The sequence below is a fragment of the Salvia hispanica genome, chromosome 1, assembly GCF_023119035.1.
Source record: "Salvia hispanica cultivar TCC Black 2014 chromosome 1, UniMelb_Shisp_WGS_1.0, whole genome shotgun sequence".
Lineage (NCBI taxonomy): Eukaryota > Viridiplantae > Streptophyta > Magnoliopsida > Lamiales > Lamiaceae > Salvia > Salvia hispanica.
This window is the reverse complement of record NC_062965.1, coordinates 20,107,640-20,121,386: the sequence shown is the minus strand read 5'-3', so window position 1 is coordinate 20,121,386 and position 13,747 is coordinate 20,107,640. Positions and strand designations below refer to the sequence as shown.

General features: G+C 37.5%; 3 protein-coding genes across 3 annotated transcripts; 2 read left to right on the top strand and 1 right to left on the bottom strand.

Annotated features, from left to right (window-relative positions):
- On the top strand, positions 1 to 3,275 carry LOC125201878 (probable protein phosphatase 2C 46). Its single transcript, XM_048100167.1, has 5 exons — positions 1 to 137; positions 1,721 to 2,031; positions 2,092 to 2,465; positions 2,541 to 2,780; positions 2,853 to 3,275. The coding sequence occupies exons 2-5, from the start codon at positions 1,767 to 1,769 to the stop codon at positions 3,180 to 3,182; spliced, it is 1,209 nt and encodes a 402-aa protein (XP_047956124.1). The 5' UTR covers positions 1 to 137; positions 1,721 to 1,766; the 3' UTR covers positions 3,183 to 3,275.
- Positions 3,276 to 8,189: 4,914 nt separating this feature from the next.
- On the bottom strand, positions 8,190 to 9,174 carry LOC125201879 (probable protein phosphatase 2C 18). The gene is made up of 4 exons (XM_048100168.1): positions 9,038 to 9,174; positions 8,793 to 8,963; positions 8,476 to 8,709; positions 8,190 to 8,397 (listed from the first exon to the last, which is right to left on the bottom strand). Exons 1-4 carry the CDS (start codon positions 9,095 to 9,097, stop codon positions 8,200 to 8,202), a joined length of 663 nt encoding a protein of 220 aa, XP_047956125.1. The 5' UTR covers positions 9,098 to 9,174; the 3' UTR covers positions 8,190 to 8,199.
- Positions 9,175 to 9,606: 432 nt separating this feature from the next.
- LOC125201881 (calcium-binding mitochondrial carrier protein SCaMC-1-like) lies at positions 9,607 to 13,094 on the top strand. The gene is made up of 7 exons (XM_048100171.1): positions 9,607 to 10,492; positions 11,101 to 11,526; positions 11,609 to 11,748; positions 11,901 to 12,019; positions 12,104 to 12,182; positions 12,268 to 12,501; positions 12,662 to 13,094. The coding sequence occupies exons 1-7, from the start codon at positions 9,925 to 9,927 to the stop codon at positions 12,953 to 12,955; spliced, it is 1,860 nt and encodes a 619-aa protein (XP_047956128.1). The 5' UTR covers positions 9,607 to 9,924; the 3' UTR covers positions 12,956 to 13,094.
- The last annotated feature ends 653 nt before the right edge of the window (positions 13,095 to 13,747 follow it).

The following is a 13,747-nucleotide window of genomic DNA, read 5'->3' as shown; positions in this document are numbered from 1 at the left end:
CTAACACTCCCTCTCTTGATTAATCCCTTTCCCGCATGAGATTATAGCAGACAAGAAGTAGGAAGGAGGCGGATTCTCTTTCCATTTCTTTACTGAAGGGGAAAATCTTGGGAATTCGTGAAAACCTCTGATTCCAGGTGCATTTCTGCGTTTTTAGATTTTAATCTACCCTAATTCCGTGGATAAAATGTGATTCTCATCCTTGGGCTAAATGCATTGCGATTTATATTGATTAATTGAAGCAACTGATTTTTGTTTAGAGTTTAGATCGAGTTTTCTTTTGGATTGTGATGGTTTTGGGTGGAAATTCAATTGGATCGTGTTTTTCTTGGTGAGTTTTTGCATTTTGTGCGTTTGGTTGTGGGGTTAGGAGGATAATGCACTGCTGATTTTTTATTTTTTTTGTATCATTATTGATCTTACTGTTTCTTATTCTGTTTTTTTTAGGGATTGTGATTTTTTTTGGGAGGACTACATATTGGTGATTTCCTGTATTTTATGATGTGATTGTGGGATTGGGGATAGTGCTACTTAATTAACTGTGATTGTGGGGTTAGGGATTAGGGAGAGCAGTTCATTACTTAATCAGCTGGAGTAGCTGAAATTTTCTATGTAACTATTGATATAACTAGTTCTTGGAATTTATATTGTTTAATTGAAGCAACAGATTCTTGTTTAGAGTTTAGATCGAGTTTTCTTTTGGATTATGATGGTTTTGGGTGGAAAATCAATTAGATCAAGTTTTTCTTGGTGATTTTTTGCATTCTGTGCGTTTGGTTGTAGGAATAGGAGGATAATGCACTGCTGATTTTTTTTTGTATCATGATTGATCTTCCTGTTTCTTATTCTGTGTTTTTTAGGGATTATGTTACTTTTCTTGGATGGACTACATATTGGTGATTTCCTGTATTTTATGTTGTGATTGTGGGATTGGGGATAGTGCTGCTTAATTAACTGTGATTGTGGGGTTAGGGATTAGGCAGAGCAGTTCATTACTTAATCAGCTGGAGTAGCTGAAATTTTTATGTGTAACTATTGATATAACTGGTTCTTGTTCTGTTTATTTTTTGGATTGTGATGGATTTTGGAGGAAGCTCGATTATATTATGTTTTTTCGTTGGATGGATTGTAGAATGCTGACTTTCTGCATTGTGACTTGGTTGTGAATGTAGAAATACTTAATGAGCTGGAGTTGCTGTTTTTTTGTTTAGAGTTTAGATCGAGTTTTCTTTTGGATTGTGATGGTTTTGGGTGGAAATTCAATTGGATCGTGTTTTTCTTGGTGAGTTTTTGCATTTTGTGCGTTTGGTTGTGGGATTAGGAGGATAATGCACTGCTGATTTTTTTTTTTTTTTGTATCATTATTGATCTTACTGTTTCTTATTCTTTTTTCTTTTTGGGATTGTGATTTTTTTTGGGAGGACTACATATTGGTGATTTCCTGTATTTTATGATGTGATTGTGGGATTGGGGATAGTGCATTACTTAATTAACTGTGATTGTGGGATTAGGGATTAGGTAGAGCAGTGCATTACTTAATCAGCTGGAGTAGCTGAATTTTTCTGTGTAACTATTGATCTAACTGGTTCTTGTTCTGTTTATTTTTTGGATTGTGAGGTTTTTGGAGGAAACTCGATTATATTATGTTTTTTCTTTGGATGGAATGTAGATTGCTGAGTTTATGCACTTTGTGATATGGCACTTTGTGATATGGTTGTAGGCTAAGGGTGGATAAAGCACTATTTGTAACATTCAGATAAGTGGAAATGAATATTAAGATACTTAGCTGGTTCAAACCGTCAGACCATCACGAATATTTACATATTGACCTCGGGCAGCATCAATATGGAAATTTTTCGATGGCAACCGTAAAAGGTAATGCAATTGTAGAGGATCAGAGCCAAATTGAATCGGGTCCAATTGGTTTGAAAGAAGAAGGTCCATTTGGCACATTTGTAGAAGTATATGACGGGCACGCTGGTCCGGATGCTTCTATCTTTACAAGAGAGAAACTTTTCGGAATCCTTCAAGGTACGTTTCTTGTTTTAGGAAATTCAATACTACTTTGCTGATGTTCTCATTGTTATACAGGACACATTATAAACAAAGGGAGAATGTCAACTGAAGTTCTCATTGATTCAATTGCTGAACTGGAAAACCAATATTTAGGATTGGTTAGAGAAAACTTACCAGGTATGCTATTACAAGAGACATCTTGTGTGGTTGGTATGGTGTCTGGAGGTCAAATATACATAGCGAATGTTGGGGATTCTAGAGCAGTTATGGGGACAGTGGTTAGGACAAAAAGTCAGGTCAAAGCAGCGTTTGAGCGAAAGGGTATTCAAGCTGTCCCCTTAACAATAAACCACAGCATGAAACTGAATTCTGGGGTCCAAGACTTTAATACTCGGCAGTTAAAATATGTCCATACGGATGACTATTTACGTGCAAAGGCTTACATCCGGGTGAGAACTTCATTTACTTTTAGGTACTTCGCATTTGAATACCTAGATTGACTGCTCATATAATGTTAATTGCAGACATCAAGAACGATTGGTGCAGCCTTTTTGAAAATGAAAGAATTCAACAATTGCTCAGGGTTGTCGGATACATTAAGGTTCAAGGACAACATTCGTTTCCCAATTTTATCGCATGTACCATGGACTAAAGCAGAGGTACTTAATGCGGACAATAAGTTTGTGATATTTGGTTCTCATGGATTCTGGGATTTGGTTGATGAGCAAAGAGTTGTGGAAATCGTCTATAATTCGTCACAGAAAGTAAGTTTCCTATTGCCCTGTATACCTGTTCTTTAGCTTGGTTAATAATGTAGTTTTCTTTGTTTCCTGCAGGGAATAGCCAGAGTGTTGATCAAACATGCATTGAAGAAGGTAGCATTAGATCAGGGGCTGACATACCGAAAGCTAGAAAAACTAGAAGCTGGATCGAGTTTATCATTTTATGATGACATTAGTGTCGTAGTTCTTTTTCTGGATCATCATAAGATTAACAGCAACCGCGTCTCTCCAGAGTGTCCGAGAGTTGCAGTAAGGACCTATGGAGCTAGCCGCTTCCTCCCCACTGCTGATGGAGCTAGCACCAGTGGCAGCAAGAGCACCAAAGAAGCTGGCGGCAGCATCTGGCAACATGTACGGGGAATTGGATCATCGTTTAGGAGCTAGCAGCAGCCTTATGTAAAATGAAAACTCTCATGTGCATCCCTTAAACACAATCCACTTGTTATGGAAGTGCAAAGAATGTGTATTGAGCCTTTATTCGCTGCTGTATCTTTAGGTTTACTTTGTTACAATAAAAAATATCGTTAGTTGTTGAATTCAAGTAGCCTTTTTGTTAAGTTAATATTGATAATATCATAATTTAACCGGCGTCAAACTGAAGCCTGTGATCAACTCAATTATCGTATGGAGAGATTACAAAAACACAAGTAAAAAACGATGGTAAAAAATACATCTTGAAATTCCTAAATTAAATAGTGAGAAAAAACAACAAAACTGATAATTGTCAGAATATCTGAGTGTGTATTAGTATAAAAGATGAGCCAATCAAGTCTCAAATTGGATTTTTAAGAATAAATTTACACCAAAAACACGAGGGCAGAGAAACAACTAAAAACAATTCTGTCTAGCTTTGTAGTATGATATGCCATCCAGCCAATAGTTGAAGTCTCCCAGAAAAACAACCATGTCTGCTTCAGACTCAACCAATCCCATCTAAATCTAAATCCTTGTGGTTGGGTTGGGTTGGGTTGGAATAAACTAGCATTATCCTTTTCATTTCAAATCCCATCTCAATGTCACTTTCCAAAAAAAAAAAACAAGTCAAATATTTTCAGACTCAACCAATCCCATTACACCTCGAAACACCAAAAATCCTCATCACATTCAGCTCCGATCAGCCAACCAGTCAACTCCACAAACAATGGAAGAAGAAACCAAATCCAAATCCCCAATCATCACCGCCGATCAAATCCAATCCAGACCCACCAAAATCCGCCGCGAAACCTCCAATTTCCCCGAAGAAATCATCGCCGAAATCCTCTCCCGCCTCCCCGTCAACTCCCTCCTCCGCTTCCTCTCCGTCTCCCAATCATGGCGCCGCCACTTCATCGACGCCCACCTCCTGATCTCATCCAAAGATTCGATCTTTACCCGCCGGAGAGCGATCGCCACCGTGCTCCTCCCGTTCTACACCCTGAAGCACTGCTCCCTCCATTCCCTCATCGCCGGCTCGGATGAAGAATCCCGGCAATTCCGTCGGCGTCGTCGGCAGCTGCAATGGGCTCGTCTGCATCGCCGCCAACGGCAAGCATTTCTTCACATGGAATCCCTCCCCCAAAATTAATTTTCTGTTGTCTTTTCATTACATTCGGTTCGTGCATACGTGCAACGGAGCCTCACAAATCTTAAATAAATTTTGTTGAAAATTTGTTTGTTTAACAATGGCAATCTTAACAAGACTCTCACTATCACAAGTTTGAGTTTAATGTCCAAATTAAAATTGTAGATACCTTTTACTCTAACTTTCAGATATTAAATGTAATAATATTACTCAATTATGTGAGATAAGAATTGATGTTTTTCTATAAAAGGACTCAAGGAAAATGTGTGATTAATGGAATTAAAAAAAAAATTCTACGTAGCAAAAAAATTGTGTAGATTTGAATGTAATATGCATCATCAAACTAAAATAAATTTATTCCTAATAAAAAAATTGATGGTTCTCAATTAAAATTATGAATTCATTTTGGTTAGGTTGAATGAAAACGGATGGGCCTGAAAGCAGTATGCTTCGGGATGTCCCAGAAGGGACCAATATTGTGTACCCTCAAGTTGGCTGCACAAGTTTTATTAAGATATACTAGTACTATTTTTTTGTCATGAAAGTAAGTGTTCAAACCATCAAATAATGAGTCAAACAAAGTCGCAACAAAAAAAAGATAAGCCTGAATAACAAGAAGAAAAAAAGAAATCAAAGCAAAAATTACTAGCAATAAATTAGAACAAGTAACGTCACAAAAAAAAAAATAAATTATGGAGGTACTTTCGGTACAAGATCCATACTTAGTAACGCCAAGTAACTAGCAATAAATTTGAAGAGGGGCTTGTTCAGTATTAAGTATGGATTTGGATATGTTGAAGCTAAGGATGATTATAAGGTTGTGGATTCTTGTCTGGATTTTGCAATGGTGGGAGGTATGAGAGTGTGGTGAAGATCTATAGTTTGAGGGGTGATTCTTGGAGAGTGATTGATGTGTTAGGGGTGTCCGATTTTGCGGGTACCCGAACCCAATATGTCCAATATTATAGTACTACCCAACCCCGACCCGTACCCGCATCGGGTATCCCGAACCCTGCAGTTACGAGTACCCATACCCGCAGGCATAATTTGAGTTGTGTACTATGCTTATTCAATGGTATTAAGCTTCTAGTTTTCGATTATCATCAATGCAAGTCATCTAATATAATAATTTAATGTACATTTTTGTAATTCCTAAACAATTAACTATGCACATTTCTCATCTTTTTAATGACTACGTATGAAATATAATACAAATTTAAATTTCAAATAAGTAAATACTATGATAAAAAAGATAAGCCTGAATAACAAGAAGAAAAAAAGAAATCAAAGCAAAAATTACTAGCAATAAATTAGAACAAGTAACGTCACAAAAAAAAAAATAAATTATGGAGGTACTTTCGGTACAAGATCCATACTTAGTAACGCCAAGTAACTAGCAATAAATTTGAAGAGGGGCTTGTTCAGTATTAAGTATGGATTTGGATATGTTGAAGCTAAGGATGATTATAAGGTTGTGGATTCTTGTCTGGATTTTGCAATGGTGGGAGGTATGAGAGTGTGGTGAAGATCTATAGTTTGAGGGGTGATTCTTGGAGAGTGATTGATGTGTTAGGGGTGTCCGATTTTGCGGGTACCCGAACCCAATATGTCCAATATTATAGTACTACCCAACCCCGACCCGTACCCGCATCGGGTATCCCGAACCCTGCAGTTACGAGTACCCATACCCGCAGGCATAATTTGAGTTGTGTACTATGCTTATTCAATGGTATTAAGCTTCTAGTTTTCGATTATCATCAATGCAAGTCATCTAATATAATAATTTAATGTACATTTTTGTAATTCCTAAACAATTAACTATGCACATTTCTCATCTTTTTAATGACTACGTATGAAATATAATACAAATTTAAATTTCAAATAAGTAAATACTATGATAGAAACATTAGACATGTCTAAAATCAAATCACCATTCAAAGCTTTAATATAAAACCAAAAATAATTCAATTTCTTCAAAAGTCTAATTACTAAATTACTTCAACTAAAAGTCTAAAATATTAGTACAAATCTCTAAGGTCTAAACTAATGAAAGTTTCACTTTCACCAATTATGCAATCTATCCTTCTTTTGGCAAGTGGTTCAATCTTACTTTAAAAACCCTAACCCTAAAGATAACGGTTATCTTTAGGGTATTATCGGGCTATTAAATAATAAATGAATAGTTTTAATCATTATTTCATAGTGTCTAATATTTAATCAATAAGGTACGACTACACCTTAGATTTAATCAATATTTAATAATTTTAATTATAAATAGATCATATAACACGATTTAGTCAACTTCATAATATTTTTTAATAATTAAAAAAATTATTGTTATTTAAAAATCAAAATTTAAAATTTAATTTTATAAAATTAAATCTAATATTGAAATAAAGAAACAAAGTGAAGGATGACAAAAGGGAAGAAGAATGATAATTTTGAAATAATATCAGATTTAGTACATAACTGAAATAATATCATATTTAAAATGTAAAAAGACCAAATTTTCCAAACCCTCCAAAACCCCCTAAAAGGGTATTTTCGTCACGAAACAGTGAAAAAGGACCATTTTCGAGATAAACGCTTAGTCCAGGGTTGTCTGGGGATATTTTTAAAGTCCAGGGTTCATTGGCGAGATAAACGCATAGTCCAGGGACTATTTTTGTAGTTCACTCAATGAATTAATATAACGTTGCAATGTCAAGGTTAATAGTGCAGCTACTAGGCCAACTGCGTTGCAGCAGTACTTGCTAAACGTTGTTTGAATAATATATACATAGTAATATCAAAAATGGGTGGGTTTCCAAGGGACCCCATGCCCCAACATGGGTCTGCCTCTGAGTGGGAGCCTTCATTAGGGGAGGAAGTTTGTAAGTGGGAGATTGTGTCTTTTGACCTGGGAAACGTAACTCGTGGAGTTGTGAGTGAACAAAGCTACTTAGATGGCCGGTTCGTCCCATCTCTAGGGGTGATTGGGAGGAGCCTTTGTGTGATGTGTGACTACCCTAAGATTAATATGGATGTGTGGGTGTTGAAGGTTTATGGGGTGAGTGATTCTTGGATGAAGTTGGTGGTGATTTCATATCTTGATGTCTATGTCGAAAGTTTAGCATCTCTTGATCTTTAGCTAAAGCTGAAAATAGTTGAAATAATGTAAAAATAAGCGGGAACAATCTAATGCCTGTGGCATGGCAAAAGGAATGGCAAGGAGATGTGTATGGGCCACCAATGGGGATCGCCGCTAGGTCCATACTGAACGACAAAGGCCAATCCGATTGCGCCACATGGCATCAATTGCTACTGATTTTGATTTTTTTAACGTATTTATTGACATTACCGTGTAATTTAAAAACTCAAGTACTCCATATAACCTTTGAAATCTCTAAGTATATAATTTTTGAAATAAATGATGATAAAAAAAACTGGTGAGATCATGAATAACATAACTCTCATCTAAATTGTGACTTCCTTGTTGTAAATGTTTGGGCTTTACATGAAAAAGTGATCGACACTACTCCCCCAAAATATATTAAGGACGAATTTACTCTATCGAACGATATATTAATCCTAAAATGAATAACAGTAATCTTTCTCACATTTTCAAGGGGTCAGGTTTTAATTACTTTAATTAATTTCCCATCTGAATCGATGTTGTATTATATAGACAAAAGGGAAAAAAAATAAAATAAAAATTGCTGAATAAAACATTACTCCAAATAAGTTGTTATTTCAAGAACTTCTAATGGTCGAAAACAAAACCATAACTCTAAATAAGTTGTGATTTTTAGAAATCATAATGTTCGAAGATAATAAAAATATTGGTAAAAACAGCAACAATTATGAGGAAGCTTGAATTGAATCGGTGGTTGGGTTGAGAAAGAGACATGCCACTGCACAATCATCAACCTCTGAAGTTGAATACTTATAGATCCATGCTCTAATTGTTGCATTCACTAATGCTTGAGCTGCATCCGAGCGTCTAGGGCAATTGGCCACGATAGTTACCACATCCTCTTTCGAGAGCACGTCCAAAACCTAAGATTTATTCCTAAATAAAATGAAGTAGTAGACAATTAAAGGGATAATAGGTAGAGATGTTACTTAGTTAGTTACCCCGCCTGATGCTAAGACTACAAACTCGTCTCGATCCGTGATGCGTCTCCGGGTGATAAAAGGCATGGATACGATGTATTGATCATCATTGCGATTGCGTGGCTCGGGCTCAGATAATCTACGACTACGTCTGCGATTGAGAGTCAGGCGCACGGGAATTAATGCATTATTATTGTCTCTCGTGGCTAGTACAGCTCCCGATTCCGCAATTTGTGCAATTGTAAGATCTTCACCCTATAGAATACTTGCAAAATAATCTCAACCGAAGGCAAGACATAATATGTAATTGATGAGTCATGAACAAGGGTGTAGTGTACCTGTTTAAGCAGGGTGATTGCCGTAGTAGTTGCACTACAGTAGCAATCAAAATCGGTGTTGTGGTCGGTGGCATCGCCGTCATTATTTTGGAAAACCTTATTACCATAAGGCACGGCGCCAAGGCCGCAATGCGCCGCACAGAAGCTCGACTCTGTCCGCCGATCGAAGCTCTGCAATGTTGCAATTCATTAGTAAATATACAATACAATACAATAATGTAATATAGATTTTGACGTCTTATAACCTGCTTAACAATGATGGGTTTATTAATGGGCTGACTTTGGGAGGAAAAGCATGATCCCATCCTTGATTAATCTGAATGATGATACTATTATTTGCAAATACTCAAATACTAAATCGCTTGCAAATACTCAAATAATAAATCGCATACTTAAATCGTTGAAATTTTGGATTTGTAACGGGATTATCGATCCAAAGTCCAAACTATATTTCCTATCTATATGCAACTATCCCCTAAAAGTAGCTTCACTCTTAACTAATTACATTTCAATTTCACTTCCCACTATAAATTATTTTTATGTGGTTCTACAATTATTTATTTAGAAATCAAATTTGAGCTTATAATAAGTAGGACTATTTAATTTTTTTATTTTTTTTGGTAAAGTATTTTAAAATTTTAATTAGTAGGAATTTTTATTCTATTAATCCAATTGTTGTTTCCATATTTTATGTGGGTATCAAAACAAAACATTATTGGGAACGACATATTAACATTTGATTCATATTCATAAATAACTCAACAATGATGCCGAAACACTTGATTCGAAATGTAGAATCTCAAGAACCTGGCCAATCGCAGCATGTGCACTCATTTGATTCTTTCATTTTATCTAATAAAAATGATTATCCATGTGCGCTCATTTGATTCTAGCACCCAATCTCACACACTACACCTAGTGCCACTGTAAATCGTTGACTACATCTCAGATTTCTCTCAAAGCTGCTTCAGCCCCCTTTGGCTTGAGATGTTGATGGTTGCTTGATTTGAGGTAAAGAAAGTGTTAATTTTGCATTTGTAGCTGCTGAGTTTTATGTGGAATTTGAGCTTTGATTTTGAGTCATGATGGTGGCAGAGAGTGATCCATTGCAGTCCCTTTTCAGAACTTAGCCATGAATTTTGATCAATGCTTTTTGAAGAATGTGGGTAGCAATTTTGATGACAGGAAAGGGGTTGATTTGAATTTGAATTTGAATTTAGCTGATGGTAAAGATAGCTCTTTTATTGGTGATTCTAGTGAGAGAGTGGAAGTGGGAGGGATGGTGTTTGGTGAAATTAAGCCTAAGAAATCGAATGTCGAACAAGGTAAAGATTTCCCTTTTGAGCATTTGATGAGGTTCTTGAGTTGTCAGTTGAGCCATTTCCCAAAATTCCATGTGTTTGCTCAAGATCACAAGTGCAAGGATGAGTTGAAGGTTTCAGAGGGTAGACGAGCAGGCGGGGGTGGATTTTTTGCGAATTTGAGGTTTTCTCGAGTGAGAGGAGAGGAATGTAGTGGTAGTACAAGTAGTGACAACGTTGATAAGAATGAGTTGTTGAGAGCTCATTGTTTCAAATTTGTGACATTGAAAGAATTGGTTGAGCATTCACCTCCAATAGGGGGATTTTCGAAGGAAGATCATTCAGACGAGAAAGAGCTTCTCTCGGTGCAGCATTTCTTCAGATACACTGAAGCTGAAGGCATGTTTCAATCTCATCTTTTGCTTGATTGAAATTACTTTTCTGCTTGATGTGGATATTGATGTTTTGATTCAACGTCTCTTTTGCTTGGCTTGTTAATGAACTTACATTATAGTGTCGCGTGATGTTAGTTAATAGAAATAGAGCTGTCGAGCTGCAGAATGTCGTGATACAAAATGCAAGAACTTCTTGAGGATGAGCTTTACTTTAGACAGTTTGGATTGGAGGAGCCCTGTTTCTCATTAGTTGTGTTTGAGCTTTCGCTAAACGTTACTTTCTGATGCGTTTCATTGAGGAATGTTCCAAGATTTTGATTACGAAGGATAAATACCTTATGAGTTGACTTCGTTTTCAAAATCTAATGCGACCTTTTGGTACCGGAAAAGTGGACCACTCCTAGATTTGGAAACGAAGTTAAACTTATTAGATACTAAGGTCTTGTTATCGAAAGCATGGAACGTTTGTAAATAAACGCGCATACTTTCCGCTATAAAGTGATATTTTACATTTGATTCGTTAGCTTAGCAGAAACAAGTGATTACCAATGATATGTTTTATACAATCTTGCAACAGCAACAGCTCATAATCCCGGAACTTTCTTTCCACAGGAAAACGGTTATTCCACGAGCTGGACAGAGATGGCGATGGGAAAGTTACCTTGGATTATCTCGAAATCACTATGGCAAACAGAAACCTGCCTAGGAGATACGCAGAGGAGTTCATGAAGCGTACTAGGAGCCGTCTGTTCTCAAAATCTTTTGGATGGAACGAATTCTTATCTGTGATGGAACAGAAAGAAACTACTTCTCTTCGAGCATACACAAGCCTACGCTTGAGCAAGCTCGGGATGCCCCAGAAAGATGAGATTTTGGCGTCGCTGAAGAATGCAGGACTTTTAGCTACTGAAGATAATGCTACGGCCATGATGCATTATCTGAATGCAAGCTACGAAGAATCTAAATCCTACGCACACTTTCGAAGCTTCGTAATGTTGCTCCCTTCGAACCACCTTCCAGGAAATCCACGCCACGGTAGTGATGATAATTTTGCGTTCTTGGTTAAATTCATTTTCGCTATGGCTTACGACTTAAATACGCTTTACGATTATCTACAGAGGAAACAGCTCCACAAGAGCTGATGCTTCTGATCCCCCTCGAGCTGAAATACAAAGGGATAGTGTTATCAAAACAGCATTGGCTGGAGGGATTTCATGCTCATTCTCTACGCTTTTAATGCATCCCATCGACATGGTTAAGGTATCGCCTGTTCTTGCCTATATATACGTATATGCATACTATTATCATTGACACGGTACACCATCTTTTCCCCTTAAAAACCTTCATTTGTGTAGAGTGTTGTTAGCTCAATACACGTTGTCTGAATTCTTGGTTCCGACTGGTTTGAACAGACGCAAGTTCAAGCTTCGTCTGCACTATCCTTCATAGAGATTATGTCGAAGCTCCCTCAGCTTGGACTCCGCGGATTATACTTGGGATCCATCCCAGCTATCGTAGGCCAATTTTTGAGGTATAATCTCGAGCTAGTTTTTCTCCATTAGTTTTTACGCGATTTCTTTCTATTTCCGGATGCTAAATTTAATCAGCTACGCAGTCATGGCTTGCGAACTGGAATCTGCGAAGTGACCAAGATCGCCTTGATAAACGTAGCTCCTTCACTTCCAGAATTGCAGGTGAGAATCTTCTTCGGTCGATATTACCCTTGATTGACTCTTTAACAGAGAACCTCGTCTGCTTAATGTTGAACGTGGCGTTTAGGTGGAATCTGCGGGGTCGTTCTTGGGGACTTTTCTGGGAACAACGATGCGAATCCCATGTGAGGTGCTGAAGCCAAGGTTACAGGCGGGCCAGTTCAACCATGTCGGGGAAGCTTTGGTCGGAACCTGGCAGCAGGACGGTCTAGGCGGCTTTTTTCGCGGCACTGGCATGACTCTCTGTCGAGAGCTACCATTCTACGTTGCTGGATCCGGCCTTTATGCCGAATCCAAGAAGGTAGAGTTTTTATTTTCAAATTCGATTTCTTTCCTGCCTTTTCGCATCACGACTCGGGAAAAACGTTTTCGGTCTATTATCAAACGAGCCAAGCTCGAGCTTGTCCAAACGAGCCGAGTTATGTTCGGCTTTGTTCACTTACGCCCGTGCTCCATTTCAGGCGGTCCAGAAGCTTCTGGGACGGGAGCTGGGGCCTTGGGAGACCGTCGTGGTCGGAGCCGTATCAGGCGGACTAACTGCCGTCATGACAACTCCGTTCGACGTGATCAAGACGAGGATGATGACAGCCCTCCAAGGAGAGCTGACGACGATCTCTGTTGTCGCGCTCTCCATTTTGCGCAATGAAGGCCCCCTTGGGTTGTTCCGAGGGGCCGTTCCGCGCTTCTTCTGGGTGGCTCCGCTCGGGGCCATCAACTTCGCCGGCTACGAGCTCATGAGAAAGGCCATGGGCTAAATAAACGCCCTTCTCTACACATATTCTTTATATGTTTTTGAGATTTGGTTGATGATTAAAACTAGATATGAATCAAATGATAATTACTCTCTCCCCGTTCCATAAAGATTGCTCCATTTTTTCATTGCTGTCCGTACCATAAAATTTATCTCATTTCACTTTTTACCTTTTTTTTTTTATAGTGGACCTCATATTCCACTTATTCATATTCACATTTAATTATAAAACTATCACTAACATTTTCAACTCACTTTTCATTATATTTCTTAAAATCATACCTGGTTAAAGTGAGATAATCTTTGTGGGACTGAGGGAGTATTTATTTTGTCATTAGTTCAATGGTTCATCTAACACGGGTTATAGTTGAGTTAAAAGTTTAATCAAGATTTAATTCTTAAACGATAATTGATTTGTCCAGGGTAAATTTTAAACTAAATTATTTATTCCAAACATCAAATCATAGATAACTAACGAATTGGGATTTCAACTTCAAACACATGATAAACATCACTTCATAAAACAAAGGTTAATGTCAAGGCGATCCAAATTTGACGAGGAAATAATAAGAGCAAAAAGATTCTTGAAATGATAGAATTAGGCAACCCCACACAACAATTTTCTTAAATATATTTTCAATCATATCATATGACTAATATTTTGAATTTAATGATATGATATATGCCCTCTTTTTCCTTTAAAAATAGGTTGTGGAGTATTTCTCCTAGTTCAAGTCGGCCCCACACACTCTTGATGCTACATCGAGAAATCTAAAGTTATTTTATTGTCCACATT